We start from the raw sequence: 24,331 nt of genomic DNA, 5'->3' as shown, positions 1-24,331 counted from the left end.
AGCCTAAGCAAGAGTGAGACCGCATCTCTATTAAAAATGAAAAACTGATGCAAGAGGATCACTTGAGCCCAAAAGTTTGAGGCTGCTGTGAGCCATGATGCCACGACATTGTACCCCAGGATGACAAAGTGAGACTCTCTCTCTAAAAAAAAACAACAAATTATTGCAGGAAAATATTTCTTTAAAATATACTCCCATGGAGAAGAGTTCAAAGAGTTCTATACGCCAAGAGCTTTGTATATATTTATTTGATTGAATCTAAAAACCTATCTTGAGGCAAATGGCTTTATATTCATTTATAGTTGGGAAAACTAAAGCTCATGGAAGCTAAAGAATTTGCCTGGTTCACAAAGCTAAAAAATGACATAGCCCAAATTTGAGCTCCAATATACCTGCTCTACCACATCATGCTGCCAAAGCTGATATTTTTCATAAGAATACAATATAGAAGACCTATTTTAACTCCTTGCTCCTCTTTGATTTTTCCCTTGCTTCATGGCCATGCAATGTTCTGCTCCCTCCCCCAACATTTTCCAATCTTTCCTTCATACCCCCAAAATATCACATCTCTCCTAGACAGAAAGACCCACAGCTTGTTAGAAATTTTTTGTTATAAAACATTTAATGTTAACCTACAATACAATGTAAACTTTTATGAAAAAAATTTAAAGTACACTAGATTTCTTCAGTAAATTATCATGTTATCTATTCAGGTGCAGTACAAGTTGGGGCACTGCATCCTTTGTGGATGGATTTCCCATTGCTGCATTCCTCACAAGTCCTAAAAAACCAGTTGTAAAGTGGAGCTCCTTGTTCAAGCACCAGATGATAATACTTCCCTGACTCTGCATTCCAGGGATTATCACTCCTTCCCACAGTCATTTTCTGAAACTCTTTCTATGGCCTTGGCACCATCAGCAATTTTTGTAACTGCTCATTTGAAGATTCTAGATTTTTTTAGTTTTACTTTTTTAAAGAGATATTCTCCTCTGGCTATTCTCTCATCATGGTGGAGGCAAACAAGGAGAAATACTTGCTGGAGGAAATTCTGCATGAGTGGGAGAAAAGACCAGAATGGCCCCACTGAGGCTGCAAAAATCCGACTGACTCCAATTGAGTGTCTTTGCTTGGTTATTTCCCATGGTTATTCAGCTGAATCTGTAACTTCAGTCTTGGGAGTACGGAACAAAATTCGAAACAAGTGTTTTCATTTAGTTGATGGCTTGCCATTTAGAAACAACAGTTGAAATATCCCAGTGATTTGGAACAAGAGCAAATGCCTGCAGATCACCAGCTTCTCAGTGTTTTCTCCCTTGCAGGTCCCATCAATCTCCCAGAAGTCCTTGGGAGTAACATATAGATTGTACTGGCATTAAGTGACAAATGTGCAGCCCATATTTCACTTAGGAAAGGAAATGGCACAGAGGCAGCAGCAGTGGGGTCAGCAGAGAGACAGGCACCAGGGTCTGAAAGCAGAACTGTTTCAAATGGGACTGGAAAGGGTAATGTGCTGAAGCCTCTTGAAACGTTAACCAATGGGGATGCTGTCCCAAGAGTTGTACTAACATAAAGATTTAGAGACTTAAAAAAAAAAATTCTGGCATCGGACCTCCTTCACTGAATAAGTTATCAAAGTCAAGAGGCATAAAGTGCATACTGTAGAGTAAGATGAGAATGAATTATAAAAGAAAAAAATCACAATTTCCCCCAAAGAAGTGTGGGCAGAATACTTACACAGTAAACCTAGCCTAACAAAGGTTCTTGATACCCTCCTGTGTGCTACCAGAGAAAAGTTGTGAATTCCAGTCAGGGAGGGAAGCTTAGTTAAGCGGAAAAATTCCTCTTTGCTTGGTTATCAGAGGGAAGCAAATTTCACATACAGTTTGAGTGCAGAACATGGTTTATCCTGGTGTTCACTCCAGATATATTTCATGACAACAGTCAGATGGTGACTTCCCACTCATCTAGACTTGGGACAGCAGAAAACAAAGTAGAAGAATAATCAGCAGTCAGGGACAGAATTAAATCTTCCTAGAGATGGTGCTCTAGACACCTGTGCCAAAGCCACTGGGAAATTCTTAAGACTCTCTAGGTGATATCTGAAGGTGCCTCATCCTACACTATGTTTACTCCAGTAACAAGGGCTACAGACAAGAGTAACCATATTACTTACTCCTTAGGTTTTAGTTAAGCACGAGAGAAAGGCTTTGGAGACACAAATCTAGCAAGTTATGCTTTATCTTGTTGATCTGAACCCCCTATCCTCACAGCACTCTAGGAACTATAGGAACTTCAACAAGTTGCAGTGTTACGAGCCTGCACCAGTCTAGAAAGCTTTGGAATACTTGTCAACACACACTGGCATCTGTAAATACATGGCCTGACCCATGTACCCTTTACTATAAACCCAGTCATAAAAAACCTATTACTTCAACACAGCAACAGAGGGAAGAGGATAAAAAGTGCCTCCAGAAGGTGGCTACATCAGAAACTAAAATGTGCCTCCAAGAGTTTGTACAGGCTGGGAGTTCTGTCTTGGCTTCCTTCGAGGCCACTGGTTCCTCCTGTCCTTAAAACACACTTTCACTGAGACAAACAGGGCACCCTATATGGTTCTGCTGACTCCACCACAGGCCCTGCTTGGAAAGGCACCAAGCTTGGCAATTCAGGGAAGCATGCACATGTCATAAGAGGAATGAAGAGCTGCTATCCTTTGGTTCACACCCCATAACCACCACCTGGCACAGATTCCAAGGAAAAGCTGCAGTTGTGTGTGCCTTTGTGGAGCTATAAACCCAGATTTCCTCCCACTGCTTCAAGTGGTGTAGATAGGTGGCAAGAAAGGACAGCAGGAGTTGGACCAAAAAAGAACGACCTCCCTGGGAACGTGAGAGGAACAATGGCAGAAGTAAGTACAACCCAGCCCGGGGCACCTTTATTACACTACTGTGCACTGAGGAGCCCAGAACATGAACAATTAACTCGTGGGTTTAAAAATTGGCTCTTTATCAAATAAAGTTACGGGGAAAAAATAAAACAAAACATCTGTCAGCCTCATTCCTTTGGTCATTACAAAGCAACACAAAGTTATTTGTAAATTGTGGGCAGTTTAAGGAACATCTCTGTTCTGTGCTTTTTCTTTCCTTTCTTCTCCAGATATGGGAGAAGCAAGTCCTTAGGAGATGCTGCAGTAAGTCGCTGGTTGGAGGTTTTCCCACTTTTACGTTCCATAAAAGCAGGAATGAATGAGAACTAGTGGGAATGTCCCCATCCTTAGTTGGGACAATGGATGCATTGAAGGTAAAGAGTCTCCGCTTGCTGGAAGGTGCATGTGCAGAGGCCATAGGGAAGGATGGGCTTGTCCGGGGTCACGTTCATTGCTAAGTTAGCGCGCGCGCACACACACGCACACATGCACGCACGCACACACTCACACACGCATACAGGTTGTGACTCTTGCAGGCAGCATGGTTTCTGATCCTACCTTAGGATGCAGCAGTCTTTTTAAAAAAAATATTGTATAATAATAATAATAATATGAATTTCTCTCTTTTTGTTTGTTTGTTTTCTGTTTTTTCTATTTCTCTTAGGGATTGGGGTAGGAGCAGAGAGAAAGAAAAAGTGTCTATCATTCGTCTGTTAGGTCCTGAACAAAGAGAACTTCTGTGTGGCTGAGTCCAGCTTCCTGCAGTGTAGGGGGATTAGGCCACTCCTCTGAAGGGACGCAGGGCAGCACCCTCCTGGGAAAATTGGCTTCAATCTGAAACTTTTCAGGGCTTTCCTTCAAGGAGAATAAGAAGTCATGGATTACCTGCAGAAGTCATACAGAAAAAGAAGGGCAGTAAGAAAAAGAGAGATATACACATGACTATGAAGTCAAATGTCTCCAACTCACCCTAGGATGACTCTGAGATATGAAGTAATTAAATTACATCTGAATTCCACTTTGAGTTCTTTCCATTTTCCTGGGCAAACATGTGGAGCAGCCCGTTAAAAGAAATTACACAGGCCCAACACTAGTCCTGCTCTGAACTAATTCATCTGTATCTTCTTTGACAACTTGTCTGATTAAATGCTAAAAAATTTTTCTTAGAAATAACAAAGTTACAGACAAGGTGAAAGTATAGGACATAAACTTTTTTTCTTTGAACCAGTTGTGAGTGTGTTCCCAACCTGATTTCCCATTACTCCAGAATACTTGAAAGGGTATATCTCACAGGCGGTGCCTGTGTCTCAGGGAGTAGGGCACCGGCCCCATATACTGAGGGTGGAGGGTTTGAACCTGGCCCTGGCCAAACTGCAACAAAAAATTATCTGTTGTGGCAGGCACCTATAGTCCCAGCTACTTGGGAAGCTGAGGCAAGAGAATCGCCTAAGCCCAAGAGCTGCGATGCCATGGCACTCTACCGAGGGTTGACAAAATGAGACTCTGTCCTTAAAAAAAAAAAAAAAAGAAAGGGTATATCTCACAAACAAGACAATCTTCTACATAACCACAACTCAACCATCAAAATCAGGAAACTTGACAATCCAGTGATGTGTGCCTTGTCATCCCAGCTACTCGGGAGGCTGAGGCAGGAGGATCTTGTGAGTCCAGGAGTTAGAGTCCAGTCTAGGCAACTTAGCAAGACTCTCGTCTCAAAAACAAAGCAAACCAAAAAAAATTGGGAAATTTAACTGATACATTATTACAATATAACATATAGTACATTATAATTTTGGCCCCATTAAAGCTTCACCAGTGTGAAGCTTCTGCTTTTATAGCAGAAAGATGCAGATTTAAATCAAATCCTCAGTCTTCCCTTGACTTTCATGACTTCGATATTTTTGTTTACTTGTTTATTTATTTATTTTTGAGATACAGTCTTATTCTGTTGCCCTGGGCTAGAGTGCAATGGCATCAGCCTAGCTCATAGCAACCTCAAATTCCTAGGTTCAAGTGAGTAACTGGGACTGTAAACACCTGGAATGACATTCAGCCTTTTTTTGGGGGGTGGGGCGGTCTATTTTGTCTATTTTAAGACAGGGTCTTGCTCTTCCTCAAGCTGGTCTTGAACTCCTGGGCTCAAGTGATCCTCCTGGCTAGGCCTCCCAGAGTGTTGCGATTACACGTGTGAGCCACTATAGCTGGCCCTGACCTTGACCTTTTTAAAGATTATGGGTTGGTTATTTTGTAGAATGTCCCTCATTTTGTCTTATGTTCACTCACAAATATTACAGAAATGATGCTGCATTTTACTCAGTGCATCTCATCCAGATGGAGTAACTATAAATTTTGCTACATGATGTATGATCACTGTGATTGCTCAATTATGGTGGTGTCTACTAGGCTTCTCCACTGTAAAGTTATTCCTTTTCTTTTTGTAATTGATCAGTATTTTCTGGAGAGGTACTTTGAAACCATAGAGATATTTTGTTCCTCAAACACTTAAATTTATTTATTTATATTACTGAATGGGGAGTCATGATTTCTATTTAACAGGTTATAATTTATTTTAATGTTCAAACTATTCCAGATAGAGTAAGCATAAATGGTTGCCTTCTGTGTCATTCTCTGAACAATTCCTTGCTTCCTGAAACAAGCCCCATTTCTTCAAAGGGGCCTGGTTCATTTTCATGGACAATGGTATGTATGTATGTATGCATGCATACATGTGTTTATTTATATATATTTTTAATCTTTTTAGACAGAATCTCATTCAGTCACTCTGGGGTAGGGTGCCATGGCATCATAGCTCACAGTAACCTCAAATTCTTGGGCTCAAGTGATCCCCTTCTTTCATCCTTCCGAGAAGCTGAGCCTACAGGTGCCTGCCATAACATCGGGCTAGTTTTTCTTTTTTCTAGTAGAAATGGGGTCTTGCTTTTGCACAGGCTGGTCTCAAACTCCTGAGCTCAGGCAATCCACCTGCCTCGGCCTCCCAGACTGCTAAAATTACAGGTGTGAGCCACAGTACTTGGTGTAGATCTTGACTTTTTTTTTTTGGACAGAGTCTCACTTTCTTACCCCTGGCAGAATGCCGCTGCATGATACCCCACAGAAACCTCAAACTCTTGGGCTCAAGTGATTCTCTTGCCTCAGCTTTCCAAGTAGCTGGGACCATGAGCCACCATGCTGGGCCCCTAGATCTTGACTCTTTTTTGAGACAGAGTCTCACTTTGTCACCCTTGGTAGAGTGCCGTGGTGTCATGGATCACAGCAATCTCCAACTCCTGGGCTTAGGCGATTCTCTTACCTCAGCCTTCTGAGTAGCTGGGACCACAGGTGCCCGCCACAACGCCCGGCTACTCTTCGTTGCAGTTTGGCGGGGGCCAGGTTTGAACCTGCCACCCTTGGTACATGGGGCTGGCACCCTACTCACTGAGCCACAGGTGCCGCCATAGATCTTGACTTTTGAATACCATTATCAGATGGGCTCTGTTGCTCATGGCTATAATCCTAATACTCTGGGATGCTGAAGCCGGTGGATTGCTTGATCTCACAAGTTCGAGATCATGCTGAGCAAAAGTAAGACCCCATCTCTACCAAAAATAGAAAAACAGGAGCCAGGCACGGTGGCTCACGCCTGTAATCCCAGCACTCTGGGAGGCCAAGCCAGGTAGACTGCCTGAGCATAAGACCAACCTGAGTCAAAGTGAGACCCTGTCTCTAAAAATAGCCCAGTGTTGTGGCGGGTGCACGTAGTCCCAACTACTTAGGAGGCTGAGGCAAGAGGATCACTTGAGCCCCAGAGTTTGAGGTTGCTGTGAGCTATGATGCCACAATACTCTACTGAGGGTGAGAAAGTGAGACTCTGTCTCAAAACAAAATAAATAAAAAAATAAAAAAAGGCTCAGCGCCTGTAGTGCAGTGGTTACAGCGCCAGCCACATACACCAAGGTTGGTGGGTTCGAACCCAGCCCGGATCAGCTAAGCAACAATGATAACTGAAACAGAAAAATAGCTGGGCGTTGTGGCAGGCACCGGTAGTCCCAGCTACTTGGGAGGCTAAGGCAAGAGAATCTCTTAACCCCAAGAGTTTAAGGTTGCTGTGAGCTGTGACACCATAGCTCTCTACCAAGGGCAACATAGCAAGACTTCGTCTCAGAATAAATAAATTAAAAATAGAAAAACTAGCCAGGTGAAGTGGCAGGTGCCTGTGGTCTCAGCTGCCTGGGAGGTGGAGGAAAGGCAATCGCCTGAACCCGAGAGTTTGAGGTTGCTGTGAGCTAGGACACCACGGCACTCTACCCAGGGCACAGAGTGAGACTATCTTAAAATACAAAAATAAAAATATCAAGATCTAGCAGCTAGGTGTGCTTATTGCTACTGGGGAGTTGCTGCTCCTAGGCATTCTTTGTGGATTGGGTTAGAGAAATCTGTGTCTATGTGCATCCCTGCACCTATATTTACATATAAAAAATATGTAAAAGGCTAGGTGCAGTGGAGCCTTGGTGTGTGCCACACCTTTTCGGGGCAAGACAAGATTGTAAGAGGGACTTTATCTAACAATGCAATCAGTGTAACGTGGTTTCTTGTACCATCGATGAATCTCCCCCCAAAAATCAGGACTTTAGGCTTGGCTCCCATAGCATAGTGGTTACGGTGCTAGCCACACACACTGAGGGTGGTGGGTTTGAACCTGGGCCGGGCCAGCTAAACAACAATGACAACTGCAACAAAAAATGGCCGGGCATTGGTCATTGTGACCGGCACCTATAGTCCCAGTTACTTGGGAGGCTGAGGCAAGAGAATTGCTTAAGCTCAAGAGTTTGAGGTTGCTGTGAGCTGTGACACCATGGCACTCTACCAAGGGTGACATAGTGAGACTTGTCTCCAAAAAAAAAAAAAAAAAATCAGGACTTTACTTCTTCCCCCTCAACCCCACAAACTGGTGAATTCCTATATATACCCTCCTTGCCCTGTTCTGGCTTTGATACCCATCCTGGGCTAGTTAGGCTGATGTTCCTGACATGCCCCCCTCATGTGGACATATTCTTTAACCTGATGAAAATATGACACCCTTATGTGGACTTTGCCTGTATGGCAATGACCTCTTCACCCTGCTATGCCTCTGACGAGACACGGGTAAATCCTTAGTGAGAAGGAACGCAACATCAGGAGAATTTCACACTGCTAAAACTTAAAACTGTCAGTGAAATACTTGTGGACAGGCCACCGTTGTCTCTCCAGGCTCTTAATGCTACACATTAGGAGTAGGCATGCTCTGTGTCCCTCCCTATCTAGCACTATTTCTTTCATTTCATTTTTTTTTTCTTTTTTTGCAGTTTTTGGCAGGGCTGGGTTTGAACTTGCCACCTCCAGTATGTGGGGCCGGCGCCCTACTCCTTGAGCCCCAGGTGCTGTCCTACCACTCTACTTCTAACAAAGACTGCTCATCTCTTTCAAGTCAACCTCAAAGATGAGAAACACACCACTCAAGTTATTCTTCCTTTTTTGGAGGTATCTACTTCCATTTTCTTTTAATCATACCTCTCAGAATAATGAATTTTCTGTGTTTACTCCCCTGTGGGTAAGTTTATCTGTCTTAAACTTACCTCTTTAGGGATTTTTAAGGGGCTACAATTCCAGAATTTAGGGAGTAAACCCATGTTCCTCTTATCTTAATCCATTCATGATTTTATAAACTTTTCATATTTTAGTCTATCAACCTCAATCATTTTTTTTTTTTTTGTAGAGACAGAGTCTAACTTTATTGCCTTCAGTAGAGTGCCATGATGTCACAGGACTCACAGCAACCTCTAGCTCTTGGGTTCTCCTGCCTCAGCCTCCTGAGCAGCTGGGACTACAGGCGCCCGCCACAACGCCCGGCTATAACCTCAATCATTTTTAGTTGCCTTCTCTGACTCTTTGCAATTACCATTAATGTTCATTCTCCTTTTCTTGAGATGTATCAATTAGATTTGCACCAATTATTCTTGGTATGACATTAACAAAGGTTTCATAAAAATGAAGTAACACTTGTTTCTTTTTTAGTCACTGCTTAAGAATTTCAAACATGTAGTCCCAGCTGCTCGGGAGGCTGAGGCAAGAGAATCGCTTAAGCCCAGGAGCTGGAGGTTGCTGTGAGCTGTGTGAGGCCACGGCACTCTACTGAGGGCCATAAAGTGAGACTCTGTCTCTACAAAAAAAAAAAAAAAAAAAAAGAATTTCAAACATGGGTGCAAAACTGGCAATTTGGTTTGTAAGGAACAGAAAAATTAGCTCCAGGTTGAGTATAACTTGAATTTCTGATTCACTTAAAAGAAAGTCAGCTGGCTCGGCACCTGTAGCTCAGTACACTGGAGCTGGCGGGTTCAAATCCAGCCTGAGCCTGCCAAATAGTCACAGCAAATACAACAACAAAATAGCCGGGTGTTGTGCCTGGTACCTATAGTCCTAGCTACTTGGGAGGCTGAGGCAAGAGAGTCGCTTAAGCCCAAGAGATTGAGGTTGCTATGAGCTGTGATGCCAGGGCAACAGCTTGAGATTCTGTCTCAAAAAAAAAAAAAAAAAGCATGGGACCTATATATTTTCCTGTTGTTTATCCTTTTTTAGCATAGCATTTAACCCAATGTCACTTCTTGAGATTATTTATGAAGGCCCAAGTTTATAATAAGATGACACAGGGTCTGCAAGAGTACTAAAAAACAATCACTACTTGGTTTTATGTAATTTTCTCTGCCAATGTTAATTTCCAGGCCAGCACCACAGTGTAATTCTCTTTAATACTACTTCCCCATCTCTAAGTCTCATTTATGACCAAGCATTACTCTTAGTCTCAGGTGGTCACAATGATCTTTTTTTTAAGCTTTTTTTTGTTTTTGTTTTTGTAGAGATAGAGTTTCATTTTATCACCCTCAGTAGAGTGCCATGGCATTATACAGCTCATAGCAACCTCCAACTCCTGGCCTTAGGTGATTCTCTTGCCTCAGCCTCCCAAGCAGCTGGGACTACAGGCACCCGCCACAACGCCCGACTATTTTTTTGCTGCAGTTTGGCCAGGGCCGGGTTTGAACCCATGACTCTTGGTATATGGGGCCAGCACCCTGCCCACTGAGCCATAGATGCCGCCCTTTTAAATAGCTTTTAGTGAAGAAATCTATTGAAGTCTTCAAGGATTAAAATAGTTAATGAATAGTTAGTACCTGTGGCCAGAGGCTTTTTTTTTTTAAATTTCAAAATATTAAGGGGGCCTAAATGTTTTTGTTACATGGATACACCATATAATGGTGAAATCAGGGCTTTCAGTTTGCTCATACCTGGATAGTGTTCACTATCCCTAACTCCTTTCCATCTTGCCTACTTCTTAGTTTCTAATGTCCTTTACATTTCTTTATGCTTGTGTGTATCCATCATTTAGCACAGGCCTATTCTATGCCACAATTCTCTTTTTTTTTTGAAACTCAAGTCTCAACCTGTCACCTGGGTTGAATTCCATGGTGTTATCTTAGCTCACAGCAACCTCAAACTCTTGGGTGCAAGAGGTCCTCTTGCCTCAGCTTCCCACGTAGCTAGAACTATAGGTGCCCACAACAATGCCTGGGTAGTTTTTCTATTTTTAGTAGAGATGGAATCTCAATCTTGCTCAGGTTGGTCTCAAACTCCTAAACGCAAGCAATCCCCTGGGCTCAGCCTCTCAGAGTGTTAGGATTACAGGTATAAGCCACCACGTCCAGCCTCCCCTCCACAATTCCAATAGCTTTTTCCTCTAAAACTCTCAGGAGAGTAAAATTTGGTTAAATTTTACATACAGTTTTATCTATCAGAGCAATGGGAGTAGAAACTTTAAGAAGTTCCATAGAGCTCAGGTGTACAACAGCGCAATAGCTAGTGAACAGGTAAGCTAAAATCCATATGCGAACCTGAAGTCAGGAAACAGAGGGGGAAGCCAGAGGAAGGGAATTTACATTTCCTAACCACCTACAGTGTGAGGCATATTCACAATAGCCAATTAAAAAATCCAAAGTTAAAGACATAAGCATTTTCCCCAATATGAATAAATTTATAAATGAAAGACAAATAAAATGAGGAAGCTATTTGCTTCTTTCTCACCAAGATGCTTTATGCTTTTATGCTTTTATTCTTTATAAGTTCTTTGAGCCTTCTATCATCTATGGCCAGTAAGCTCCATGCATTTCAGAATTATGGCTCCCTCACTTGTATGTGTATAATCTCTCCAGGGTCCAGCTCAGTGCATGACATTTCTCTAGTTTAAAGGTATTATTTTTTTATATTTATTTATTTATTTAGATAGAGTCTCACTATGTCTCCCTCTCACAGCAACCTCCAACTCTTGGGTGTAAGCAATCTCTTGCCTTAGCCTCCCATGTAGCTGGGACTAGGCGCCCATCACAATGTCTGCCTATTTTTTTGTTGCAGTTGTCATTGTTGTTTAGCAGCCCCGGGCCAGGCTTGAACCGGCCAGCCTCAGTGTATGTGGCCGGCGCCCTACTCACTGAGCTATGGGCACCGAGCCAGTTTAAAGTTATTAGAGGGCAAAGTATATTTCCATTTTATAAATGGGAAGTCTGAGGCCCTGTAAAAGATTCTGTGACTTGCCCAATGTTCTCTAGTTAAACAACAAGAAGCAATGAATGTGCTACCAGCCTCATTTGATTACAGTACATCTTCATTTCTATTATGAAGTTTACTCTTGATTATTTCAGGTGATAAAGAAAACACCACAATCTAAAATAGCTGTACAATTTGGAAAGGCAACACACCAATTCTCAATATAAACAAAAGCTTTCTTTTGGTTATATATCCCAAAGACAATAATTACTATTTGAGTACTTACTACAAGCCAGGCCCAATACTAAGTAACTGCATGTATAACAAACATATGAAGTAACCTCACAAACTGGTGCTTCTATTCTGAGTATGATGGCTTGCTTCTTGGGAGACTGAGGTGGGAACATTACTATAAGGCAAGAGCTTAAACTAGCCTGGGCAACATACCAAGACCTCTCTGTTAAAAAAAAAAAAAAAAATTAGGGGCTTGGTGCCTGTGGCTCAAGTGGCTAAGGTGCCAGCCACATATACCTGAGCTGGCGGGTTCGTATCCAGCCCTGGCCCGCCAAACAACAATGACGGCTGCAACCAAAAAATAGCCGGGCATTGTGACAGGTGCCTGTGGTCCCAGAGACTTGGGAGGCAGAGGCAGGAGAATCGCTTGAGCCCAGGAGTTGGAGGTTGCTGTGAGCTGTGATGCCATAGCACTCTACCCAGCACAACAGCTTGAGGCTCTGTCTCAAAAAAAAAAAAAATTAGGGTAGCACCTGTGGCTCAGTGAGTCGGGCGCCAGCCCCATATACCACCGGGGATGGCGGGTTTGAACATGACTCCAGCCAAACTGCAACAACAACAAAAAAATAGCCAGGTGTTGTGGTGCATGCCTGTAGTCCAAGCTACTCGGGAGGCAAGAGAATTGCCTGAGTCCAAGAGCTGGAGGTTGCTGTGAGCTGTGATGCCACGGCACTGTACCAAAGGCAACAAAGTAAGACTCTGTCTCTAAAAAAAAAAAAAAATTATTTATAAATTAAATTTTTACCTCCTTGTAAAATTATGTTATGAATATTTTGTTAATGAAAGTATATTTAGCTACAATTTCCCAACGTATGGTGACTTTATGGACTACCTTTGGGATACCCTGCACTTATATTGAGATGCATAATTCCAGTGTTTCTGGGTTTTTGGAGACAGAGCTTTCTCTATAGAGTAGGAGCTCTGGTGGGATTCTAAAACCAAGGGAAGATGAAAGCACGGAAGGGTCCCTCAAACATAATTTTTTTTTTTTAATTTAATTGGATTATTTGCTGTTAATAAACTGGCAACACAAGGAGGGGCAAGGGCAAGCTCCCAGCCAGGCTCCTGTGTCTGGGCTCAAGCAGGAGATGCTGCCCTGCACTCCAAAGGATAGAGGGAAAGGCCCCCTCACTTTTGGAGCAACCCCCTGGGATGAACACAGGCCAATGAGCAAACAAAACCAAAGGAGCTAAAGGAAAATACGGTGGAGGAGGGTGGGCTTGGGGGAAGGCAGCCTTCTCTGGTACCCCCCATCCCTGCCCAGGGCTCAGAAGCTTTTGCCTGGATCCAATGGCCAGGGACGGGAGGATTGGCTCACATAAATCCTCCATTTATGTGAGGGGGTCAAACATAAATCTTTTGTGGTGCTTTCTGTAAAGTACTTTTTTCTTTCTTTTTGAGTCTCACTTTGTTGCCCTTGGCAGAGTGCCGTGGCGTCACAGCTCACAGCAACCTCCAGCTCTTGGGCTTAAGGTGATTCTCTTGCCTCAGCCTCCTGAGTAGCTGGGACTACAGGTGCCCACTACAACGCCTGGCTATTTTTTTGTTGCAGTTTGGCTGGGGCCAGATTTGAACTTGCCACCCTCGGTATATGGGGCCGGCATGCTATTCACTGAGCCACAGGTGCTGCCCTAGGGTACCTTTTTTCTTAGCACAGCTCAAATATTACTATTTAAAAACCTTAAAAACTGCTTTGAATTGACAGCTGGACTTCAAGGAACCTACAACAGTTCACTGCACTCTTTCTGCACTCATGCTAATATCAAACCCATTTCTCTCTTCTTCTGTACCTCCCCTGTTTATCAGAGCAGCAGATAACACTAACAAGATTCTCAAAAGTCCATAAAAGCTTCCAAATCTACAGCCCAGATGCTACATATACTTCACACAACTTAGGTGGTCCTTACTGTTAGAGACTGTGAAAAGTGGAACCGTCTCTCTACTCGAGAATCATTGGGTAATTTGAAAATGATCTTGACACTTTCAGGGTCATCAGGGGAAGGCTCAGGGGGCAGACACTCCAACTTTCTTTCCTTTTCCTCCTGCAAATTCTGTAGAGACACAAAGTAAATGTGGCACAAATAGGGAAACAGGAAACAAGAAATACAATGACCATGCATGTTTATGATACAGTCAGAAAAAAAATTAACAACTAATTAATTAGCATAAGAAAAACCTCTTCGTGAAAGTCAGAAACAGCCTAATTCAAAATATTATTGCACCATACATATTATTTATGGACTATATTTAGGTATTTATCTGAATAAAAAGAGAATGGGAGCTGGGTGTGCTGGTATGTGCCTATAGTCCCAGCTACATGGGAGGCTGAGCAAAGAGGCCTGCTTGTTGCAGTGCACTAGGCGAGACATATATAGAGAGAAGGGGAATGGCTACTAAAAGACATTGGTTAGATTAAAAGTAAGTGGCAATACACAAATAAAATGCCAATGCCAAATCAGCTAACACTAAGAACAAATATTTAAATGGTAAGGAAAACTTAAATCACCCACAATCCCAACATCTAGTTCTTTCCTTTCACACTTATCAAGACCAAGATGACAAAATCTCAACAGTTTGGAAGTCACATGAATGAAGACACCGGTTCATTACCCGCCGCCGTCTCTCCTCTGCTAGCTTTTGCTGTTGCACCTCCTCCTCCTTCCGTCGCTTCCGCTCCCGCTCCTCCCGTTTCTTTCTTTCTTTCTCCTGGTCAGCCCTGAGAGAGGCCAGGTAGGCCTCATCTTGCTGTTGTCTCAGCACCTGGGTCTGGTTTCTTTCTTCCCTTTGGAAGAAAGCATAGCAGGAAAACAGCAATCTCACGAAGTTCTGTGTTTTCTGATATTGAAATTTTAGGTTTGGGTAGGGTGGGGATAAAAATGTTGACAATCTTGGCAGATGACTATTTCACACTATCATAAGGGATTCCAAAAGCAGACCACGGCAGAATCTGAACAAGATGTCTCTTTTTCCTTTAGTCTAATTTGGCATAAAAAAAAAAAAATGGCAAGCTTTCATTTTAATTTTTTTTTAGAGACAGAATTTCAGTTTGTCACCCTCAGTAGAGTGCCATGGCGTCACAGCTCACAGCAACCTCCAACTCCTGGGCTTCGGTGATTCTCTTGCCTCAGCCTCCTGAGTAGCTGGGACTACAGGCACCCTCCACAATGCCCGGCTATATTTTGTTGCAGTTTGGCTGAGGCTGGGTTCAATCCTGCCACCCTCAGTATATGGGGCTGGCACCCTACTCACTAAGCCACAAGCCCTCCTTTTAACTTTTAAGATAAAATTTTATCTCTTTTCCACATTCTTTTTTTGGCCAGGGCTGGGTTTGAACCCGCCACCTCCGGCATATGGGACCGGCGCCCTACTCCTTGAGCCACAGGTGCCGCCCTCTTTTCCACATTCTAACAAATGTAATACAGTAATATTAAGAAGTGGCAGGGCACCCGCAGCTCAGTGGTGAGGGTGCAGGACACATACTCCAGGGCTGGTGGGTTAGAACCTAGCCTAGGGCCTGCTAAACAAACAAACAAAAAATAGCCAGGCGTTATGTAGGGCCCCTATAGTCCTAGCTACTAGGGAGGCTGAGGCAAGAGAATTGCTTAAGCCCAAGAGTCTGAGGTTGCTGTGAGCTATGATGCCACAGCACTCTACTGAGGGTGACAAAGACTCTGTCTCAATTAAAAAAAAAAAAAGTGATCAGCACCATATTTTATAGGTAAATCATTTTTGTTTCTTTCCTTTCTTTTTTCTTTGATTCCTTTTCATCCCTTCTCTTTCTTCCTCCCCTTCATTCTTTCCATTCATTCCCTTCCTCCTTTTTTCACTTTCCTTCCCCCCTTCCCTTTCTCTCTTTTGCAACAGAGTATCACTCTGTCACCCAAGCTAGAGTGCACTGGCATTATCATAGGTTACTGCAACCTCAAACTCCTGATCCTTCTGCCTCAGCCTCCCTAGTTGGGACTATAGGTACATGCCACCACACCTGGCTAATTTTTCTGCTTTTATTTAGGGATGGGGTCTCACTCTAGCTCAGGCTGGTCTCAAATTCTTGGCCTCAAGCAATCATCCTGCCTTGGCATCCCAAAGTGCTAGGATTACAAGTGAGAGCCAATGTGCCCAGCCTGTGTTGCTTTCATAAAACCAAAATCTTTACATGTACACCAATACATACATTGTGGAAGATGTTAAAAATGCAGAAAATATTATTTAGAATTTCACTAATCAGAGAAGAAAACACTAACATTGTGGTTTATTTCCTTCTGTCCTATAAATTTTTTGTTTTCTCTTACAAAGAATATTCAGCCAATCAAAATGGTTAATGAGATAAGATATTCCTATTTTATACTTTCTTTAAAAATTAATGGGCAGTGCCTGTGGCTCAGTGAGTAGGGCGCCGGCCTCATATACCAAGGGTGGCAGGTTTGAACCCAGCCCCAGCCAAACTGCAACAAAAAAATAGCCAGGCGTTGTGGCGGGCGCCTGTAGTTCCAGCTACTTGGGAGGCTGAGGCAAGCCCAAGAGCTGAAGGTTGCTGTAAGCTATGATGGCACAGCACTCTACCAAGGGCAACAAAGTGAGACTGTCTCTAAAAAAAAAAAATTAAGATAAAATTTATATGCAGTAAGATGCACAAATCTTAAATGTACAATTCAATGAATTTTGATAAAAGTAATCACGTAATCATCATTCCAATTGAGATACATCATTTCTGGTTCCCCAGAAAGTTTCCCCTCCTATAGATTTCTTAGATACACAGCTAAAATCATACTATATTGACAAAATTTTTATCCTGTATTTTTATGAACATTTCTCATAAGTTTTATTTATTTTACTTATTTATTTTTATTTTTTTTGCAGTTTTTGGCCGGGGCTGGGTTTGAACCCACCACCTCTGGCATATGGGGCCAGCGCCCTACTCCTTTGAGCCACAGGCACTGCCCTATTTATTTATTTTCGAGATAAAGTCTCACTATGTTGCCCTTGGTAAAATGCTGTGGCATCACAGCTCACAGCAACCTCAAACTCTTGGGCTTCAGCGAGTCTCTTGCCTCAGCCTCTCTAGTAGCTAGGATTTACAGGCACCTGCTATAACATCTGGCTATTTTTTTTTTGTAGTTGTCATAGTTGTTTAGCAGGCCCAGGCTGGGCTCGAACCTACCAGCCTCTGGTGTAAGTGGCCGGCACCCTACTCACTGAGCTATAGGTGCCAAGCCATCTCATAAAATTTAAGTTTGTGTAACTTTTTTGAGGGTATTTTTTTGGTATTATAATCAAAAGCCTTAAATACATTTATATTGGGAGGTGAGCGGGGCCTTGGTGTGTGTCACACTTTATGGGGGCAAGACATGATTGCAAGAGGGACTTTACCTAACAATTGCAATCAGTGTAACCTGGCTTATTGTACCCTCAATGAATCCCCAACAATAAAAAAAAAAAAAATACATTTATATTGTCTGACCCTGAAATTACACTTCTAGGAATATAAATTTTATTATTTATTTTTTTGAGACAGAGTTTCTCAATTTGTCATACTGAGTAGAGTGACATTGCATCATAGCTCACAGCAATCTCCAACTCGGGCTAAAGCGATCCTCTTGCCTCAGTTTTTCTATTTTTTAGTAGAGATGGGGTCTCACTTTTGCTCAGCTGGTCTCAAACTTGTGAGCTCAAGTAATCCACCCACCTTGGCCTCCCAGAGCGCTAGGATTACAGATGTGAGCTACCAAGACAGGCTGGAATGTAAATTTTAATCCATGCAAAAAATTTTCTCCATGCATATTTTTAATAATAAATAATGTGAAAATTGGCTCGATGCCTGTAGCTTGGTAGCTAGGGTACCAGACACATACACTGGAGCTGGCAGGTTCAAATCCAGCTTGGACCTGCCAAACACCAATGAGAACTAGAACCAAAAAACAGCTGGGTGTTGTGGCGGGCGCCTGTAGTTCCAGGGAGGCAGAGCCAAGAGAATTGCTTAAGCCCAAGAGTTTGAAGTTGCTGTGAGCTGTGACGCCATAGCACTCTACTGAGGATAATATAGTGAGACTCTGTCTCAAAAAACAAACAAACAAACAAAAAAAACAGTGAATATAATCTAAAGATCTAACAAGAGTGGTCTGGTTAGATTATGGTATGTTCATAATGGAATGCTATGCAATAATTTTTTAAATGTGACAGAAAAATAAAATATTTAATGATGAGAGAAATGACTGTGACATATGCTGCATTTAAAGGGCTTATAAAGACTGGGTGAGGTGGCTCAATGCCTGTAATCTTAGCACTCTAGGAAGCCAAGATGGGTGGATTGCCTGAGCTCACAGGCTCGAGACCAGCCTGAGCAAGAGAAAGACCTCATCTCTAAAAATAGCCAGGCATTGTGGTGGGCATCTGAAGTCCCAACTACTTGGGAGGCTGAGGCAAGAGAATCACTTCAGACCAAGAGTTTGAAGTTCCTGTGAGCTGTGACGCCATGGCACTCTACTGAGGGTGACAAAGTGAGAATCTGTCTGAAACATAAATAAATAAATAAATGGCTTATAAAATAGTATTATTCTAATTTTATAAAAAATGTGTATCTATATAGGAAATGAATATATATGCACAAAATCAAAAGAAAATGTTAAAAGTGGTGTGATATGATTGTAAGTTATTTTTAATTTCTTCTTTTATTTTTCTGTGGTTTTTAAATTTTCTATAATTAATGTATATAACTTATGTCATGGGGTAGGATTTATAACTATTCCACATCTTTTACATTTAAGTTCTTTATATCATGTTCAGCTATTCTGTTTTTTTTCATTGCAGTACAATTCAATGTTTTGCTAGCTATTCTAAATGACATAACACACCTTATTAAGCCCTGTCTCTATTTTGATTCACATCTCTAAGAACAGATCTGATATAGAGTACTTTAGGTCAAAGGACTTAAATATTTTAATGTTAAATGGGCTAGGACTTTAATGTTGCCTGATGCAGGGGAAAAGTCAGGATTTGTGGAGCACCAGGTCAACCCTACAAATTCAAATCTAGTCTTTTTGCTCCATAAAAGAACTCCCTTGTAGGGTGGCACCTGTGGCTCAAAGGAGTAGGGCACCAGCCCCATACACCAGAGGTGGCAGGTTCAAACCCAGCCCTGGCCAAAAACTGCAAAAAAAGAACTCCCTTGTACCTTTCTAGGCGTTCTGACACCAAGTAAGTCTGGTTGGCATCCATGATAAATGTCAGTTGGTTAATGAGGTCATCAGGTTGAATAAGGCCTTCTAGCCGTCCCACCACAGTCATCCTCCGATCCTTAAGCATAATCATGGCCAGGAATGGGTAGGTGTTCTCTCGTAAAGCCTGTGAGACTAACAAAAAGACCCAATGTATTAAGAGCAGGACTTGAGAATACAATAGATCAATGCTTAGACTTTTCTTAGTGATTTATAAAACTGCTTTAATCCCAGTTGAGAAAAAAGAGAAGTGTCATTTACTCTCTGCCTACCATTTTCCCACCTAGTTTCTTTCTCTTTCTTTCTTTTTTTTTTTTTGAGATAGAGTCTCACTCTGTTGCCCTGGACCTGGGATGAATGCTATGGCATCATAGCTTATAATAACCTCAAACTCTTGGGCTCCAGCGATCCTCTTGCCTCAGCCTCCCAAGTAGCTGGGACTATACCTGCTGCAGTGCCCAGCTAGAGATGGGGTCTTGCTTTGCTCAGGCTGATCTCAAACTCCTCAAGCTCCATAATCCACCTGCCGTGGCCTCTCAAAGTGTTAGGATTATAGGTGTGAGCTACCACATCTGGCCCTGCCTACTTTATTAGTCTTTTCTTTTTTATACATCTGTGTCCCTATCCCTAAGAGCTTGATTGGAACCAGACAATATTTTCTGGTGGAGGTGTGGTTGCTGCAGTGATGTTAGGGAAGGCTGGAGAGTTCAAGCATAATGTCTACTTCATGGTAGGAAAAGGATCTATATAGAATATGTCTACTACTTAGCATATATATTTTTTTTTTGCGACAAAGTCTCAAGCTGTCATCCTGGGTAGAGTGCTGTGGCACCACAGTTCACAGCAACCTCCAACTCTTGGGCTTAAGTGATTCTCTTGACTCAGCCTCCCAAGTAGCTGGGACTACAGGCAACCACCACAATGTCCGGCTATTTTTTGGTTGCAGTTGTCATTATTGCTCAGCAGACCCGGGCTGGGTTCGAACCCGCCACCCGATGTGGTGAGTGCCCTGCTGACTGAGCAACGGACACTGCCTGCTTAGCATAGTTTTCCCTGGATGAGGGGTTAAGTCTAAAAGGGGATAAGGTTGCAAGTGTCAGCCTGCTGCTTCTCTCTGTCTTTTCTTCATCTTGCCTAAACCTTTCTTTATCCCTTTTCCCTATATATCTTTTTTTTTCTACTTCTAAAAAGACCATTTGCTCTGTTCCATAGGAGTTTAGAAAGGTGGTCTCCAAATAACCAAGATTTTACTGTAATAAGAGTTTTCCTTATGGTATGAAAGGAAAGATTTTATAAACATCTAAAAAAATAGATCCTTGGGCGGCGCCTGTGGCTCAGTGAGCAGGGCGCCGGCCCCATATACCGAGGGTGGCGGGTTCAAACCCAGCCCCGGCCGAACTGCAATTAAAAAAAAAAAATAGCCGGGCGTTGTGGCAGGCGCCTATAGTCCCAGCTACTCGGGAGGCTGAGGCAGGATAATCGCCTAAGCCCAGGAGTTGGAGGTTGCTATGAGCTGTGTGACGCCACGGCACTCTACCGAGGGCAATAAAGTGAAACTCTGTCTCTACAAAAAAAAAAAAAAAAAAAAAATAGATCCTTAGTTTCCTTCTATTCACAGCCCCATTATCCCCATAAAGCCATATTAGAATGGCAAAGTGTATGCTGCAGAAACTCATCACATGTTTAAAAACAATTAGTAAAGATTCAGATTCTGAGATGCAGGGAAAATGTGCATCTTTGGTTTTGAAGATCTCACACAGTGGTACTGGCCAGTGCCCTCTGCCACACAGTGCCCACCACCTGCGCCAACTAAAAAAAAAAGATCTGACACAGTGCTTGACATGCTAGTATATACCCAAAGGTTGCTGTATAGCAGTAGGTGCAAAATGAGTGCTTTTTCCTTTGTCTACTGACTTCTTCTTTTTTTTTTTTTTGTAGAGACAGAGTCTCACTGTACCGCCCTCCGGTAGAGTGCAGTGAAGTCACACGGCTCACAGCAACCTCTAACTCTTGGGCTTACGTGATTCTCTTGCCTCAGCCTCCCGAGCAGCTGGGACTACAGGCGCCTGCCACAACGCCCGGCTATTTTTTGGTTGCAGTTTGGCCGGGGCTGGGTTTGAACCCGCCACCCTCAGTATATGGGGCCGGCGCCCTGCTCACTGAGCCACAGGCGCCGCCCTATCTACTGACTTCTAAAAATACTTAACTCCAGTTAAGACTTATTATCAGCAAAGATCTAATTTCTGAATTCATATCAACACTCAAAGCACTCAAATAAGTAACTCTGTGCAAGAAGCTCTGTTAAAATTGTTGATGAATAAAATAAGCTCTTCAGACATCAAGGTAAGTCAAACGGGCCAGGCACGGTGGCTCACTCTTATAATCCTAGCACTCTGCGTGGCCAAGGCAGGTAGACTGCTTGAGATCAGGAGTTCAAGATCAGCCTGAGCAAGAGTGAGACCTCATCTCTAAAAATAGCCAGTAGTTGCAGCAGGTGCCTGTAGTCCCAGCTACTTGGGAGGCTGAAGCAAGAGGATTACGGAGGCCCCAGAGTTTGAGGTTGTTGTGAGTTATACGCCACGGCACTCAACCCAGGGCCAGGGTAACAGAGTAAGAATCTATCTCACAAGAACAAAAAGGCTCTAGCAGTAACTATAAAGAATTGGCTTTATATTCCATTTAGACCTGCTACCACTCCAAAACTTGCTAACTATATGATCATGGCCCAGGGGCTTAAAGTCTCTGAGCCTGATTCCTAAACTATAAAGTGGAGGTAATACAAACTGTATCTCTCAGGACTGCTGAGAAGATTAAATGAGATAATGTTAAAAAAAAAACCCAGCAACTAGCATAGTGTTTGCCGCATAGCCACGTAATAAATGGCATGATATGTCCTCCCAGACCATTCCAAAGATACTCCAACAATCTCAATGAGGCAAAAGGAAGAAACTTACCCCTGTAGCCCTCAGGTTTGTTTGTAGAGCATGCCCAGAAGAGCATCCTACTGTTTATTAATGAAATAACTTCAGGTGCACAGAGTGTGTTGCTGTGGAAAGGAATGAAAAGGACATGAGAACAATTTGCTGACTATAATCTGCCAACAGAAAAGATCAAAAAAGAGAAGTAAATCAAGCAATCTGTTTACCGACAAAACTCATCAGAGTCCTGGTGATCCTCTCCATGAAGATAAACCAAAAGAAAGCGAAGTTCCCGCTTGGCATCATTAAGTGCCTGTGAGAAAGACAAGATCATTTATTATTATAAAGACTATGCTTTGAGCTTTTAATTAGGCTAAAAGTCCTAATGGATACAGGTATGTATTTAGGACAAAAAGAAAATAAGAAAAAAAGGTGAGGAAGTCACACAATAATTCCTGAGCTCCTACCTTCACATCCCTGTCATTTTTTTTCCCCCATACAAAGTCCACGTTAACAAGCTTTAATGAAAAGGTTTTAGTGCAGTGGTTCTCAACCTTCCTAATGCCACGAACTTTTAATACAGTCCAAAGGGGCTGCGACCCACAGGTTGAGAAATGCTGTGTCAGTGTTATTAGGATTTATTAAATAAATTGTATCAGGCACATGAGAGTAGACAGGCTTACAAATACAAGTCCCCAATAAATCACAGAAAAGTCAGCTGTTCCCACAGTCTAAAGGAAGATAAAAACAGGAGAATTAATCATATAAAAAGGGAGATGATAATTTTGTCACTTCACAGCTACAACATCCTTATAAGTAAAAGTTAACTGTGAAGATGAGCCTCATTCCAGGCTACAAATAAAGCATTAATAGGGGTGGTGTGGGACCATAGGACCCAAAGGCATTCTATTTTTTTTTTTTTTTTTTTTTTGGCCGGGGCTGGGTTTGAACCCACCACCTCAGGCATATGGGACCGACGCCCTACTCCTTGAGCCACAGGCGCCGCCCCCAAAGGCATTCTAAACAACACAAGATTTAAAAGATCTCTGAAGACAAAGCTAGAGTACAAGATTGCTGTGTATGCTTCTACGTGTACATACTTCTGAGATTTCCTGAATGGCCAATGCTGGTCTCCCCTCATGATGATAATGATCATAGTAAAGAGGGTATCTGAGAGGTGCTCATTTTATTCATCTCTGTATCTCTAGCACTGAGGACAGCAACTGGTAATATGATAGGTGCTCAGTGTTCGCTGAATGGGGTGGGGGCAGCCAGGAAAGAAACTGACTATGAGAAAAAGCAGATGAGGGAAAATCAAAGCAGGAAGGGTAAATATTTTTCTTTTTCTCCAGATTCAGGAATCCTGGAGGCTGCAGAATAGAATCGCCCCTTTGCCTATGCCAACAGTGTTAATTCTATATTTTTCTCTGGCAAACTAGAGATATGTCTAACACCCAGAAAACTCTAATTTTTCCTCCCTTGAGAGGTAACAGTCAAAAGTCTATGTGGCTTAAGTTGAATGGTCTATGTCCTTATTCAATTCTGTCAGGGATCAAACAAGATTTAGGCTTTGGCTTTAAAGGACTTACAGTCTGGTAGAGGAGACCAGTCATGAACACAAATAACTAATATAAGGCAGAATGTGAAACTGCTATAAATTTTTTAAAAAGCCATGGAAGAACAAAAGGAAAAATTAATATTTTAGATTGCAAGGTAGGGCAAGATAGGGCACGACAATTAGCAATGGTTATAAGAGAAAAGCAAAATGAACTAGAAGGATGGGCAAGATTCCAATTAGCAAAACTCTGAGAAAGGCATTCCAGGTGAAGGGACTAGCATAAGCAAAGGCACAGGGGTAGGAAAGTAGAAAGTGTATTCAGGGAATGGTTTAGCTGGAACCTACGGTATATGGGAAAACAAGTAATTCAGAAAGACCTCAAAAGAAGGCTGTTGGAATTAGATCAAGAAGGCCCAGCTAAAGGCTTTATTTATTTATTTTCTCCCCTGTAAGCAGTGAAGAGCTATTTAAGGTTTTTGAGTAAAAGAGTGAAATGATCAGTGCTGAGCTATGATTTCCTTTGAGGACAGAACCATTTCAGTAAGTTGGCATCTATATGGTTTGTGGCACTGACCTGGCTGTACGTTCCCTGGTAGAAGACAGGGTGTGCCCTCCCATATTTCTCTTCAAAAGAATGCATAAATGAAACAATATCCCCAACGGGATCAGTGACCCGGCTGCGAGGGTCAGGCCGTATAAAACGAAGAGCAAACCTGGGGAAGAAGGAATAAATATCACATGAATCCAGCTTACTGTAGTGCATATGGAGTGGGCCAGTTTGTACAGATTCCTGTAACAGAGCCAGAGGCATGGCAACAAAGGCAGACAAATGGTCTGTGAGTAGACCATCAAA

At 42.5% G+C, this 24,331-nt stretch overlaps 1 protein-coding gene across 1 annotated transcript in view; it reads right to left on the bottom strand.

The window, feature by feature from the left end:
• Positions 1 to 601: 601 nt before the first annotated feature.
• The window catches only part of FAF2 (Fas associated factor family member 2), a 91,554-nt gene continuing 67,824 nt past the window's right edge, over positions 602 to 24,331 (bottom strand). Inside the window, exons 5-11 of the mRNA XM_053567257.1 lie at positions 24,053 to 24,191; positions 22,148 to 22,233; positions 21,957 to 22,048; positions 18,960 to 19,137; positions 14,399 to 14,570; positions 13,696 to 13,839; positions 602 to 3,811 (exon numbers count right to left, since the gene is read on the bottom strand). Coding sequence (XP_053423232.1) covers positions 3,629 to 3,811; positions 13,696 to 13,839; positions 14,399 to 14,570; positions 18,960 to 19,137; positions 21,957 to 22,048; positions 22,148 to 22,233; positions 24,053 to 24,191 — 994 coding nt within the window. The 3' untranslated portion in view covers positions 602 to 3,628. The remainder of the gene's footprint in view (positions 3,812 to 13,695; positions 13,840 to 14,398; positions 14,571 to 18,959; positions 19,138 to 21,956; positions 22,049 to 22,147; positions 22,234 to 24,052; positions 24,192 to 24,331) is intronic.

Source organism: Nycticebus coucang, chromosome 17, assembly GCF_027406575.1.
Source record: "Nycticebus coucang isolate mNycCou1 chromosome 17, mNycCou1.pri, whole genome shotgun sequence".
NCBI classification, from domain to species: Eukaryota; Metazoa; Chordata; class Mammalia; order Primates; family Lorisidae; genus Nycticebus; species Nycticebus coucang.
This window is presented reverse-complemented; position numbering and strand designations above follow the sequence as displayed.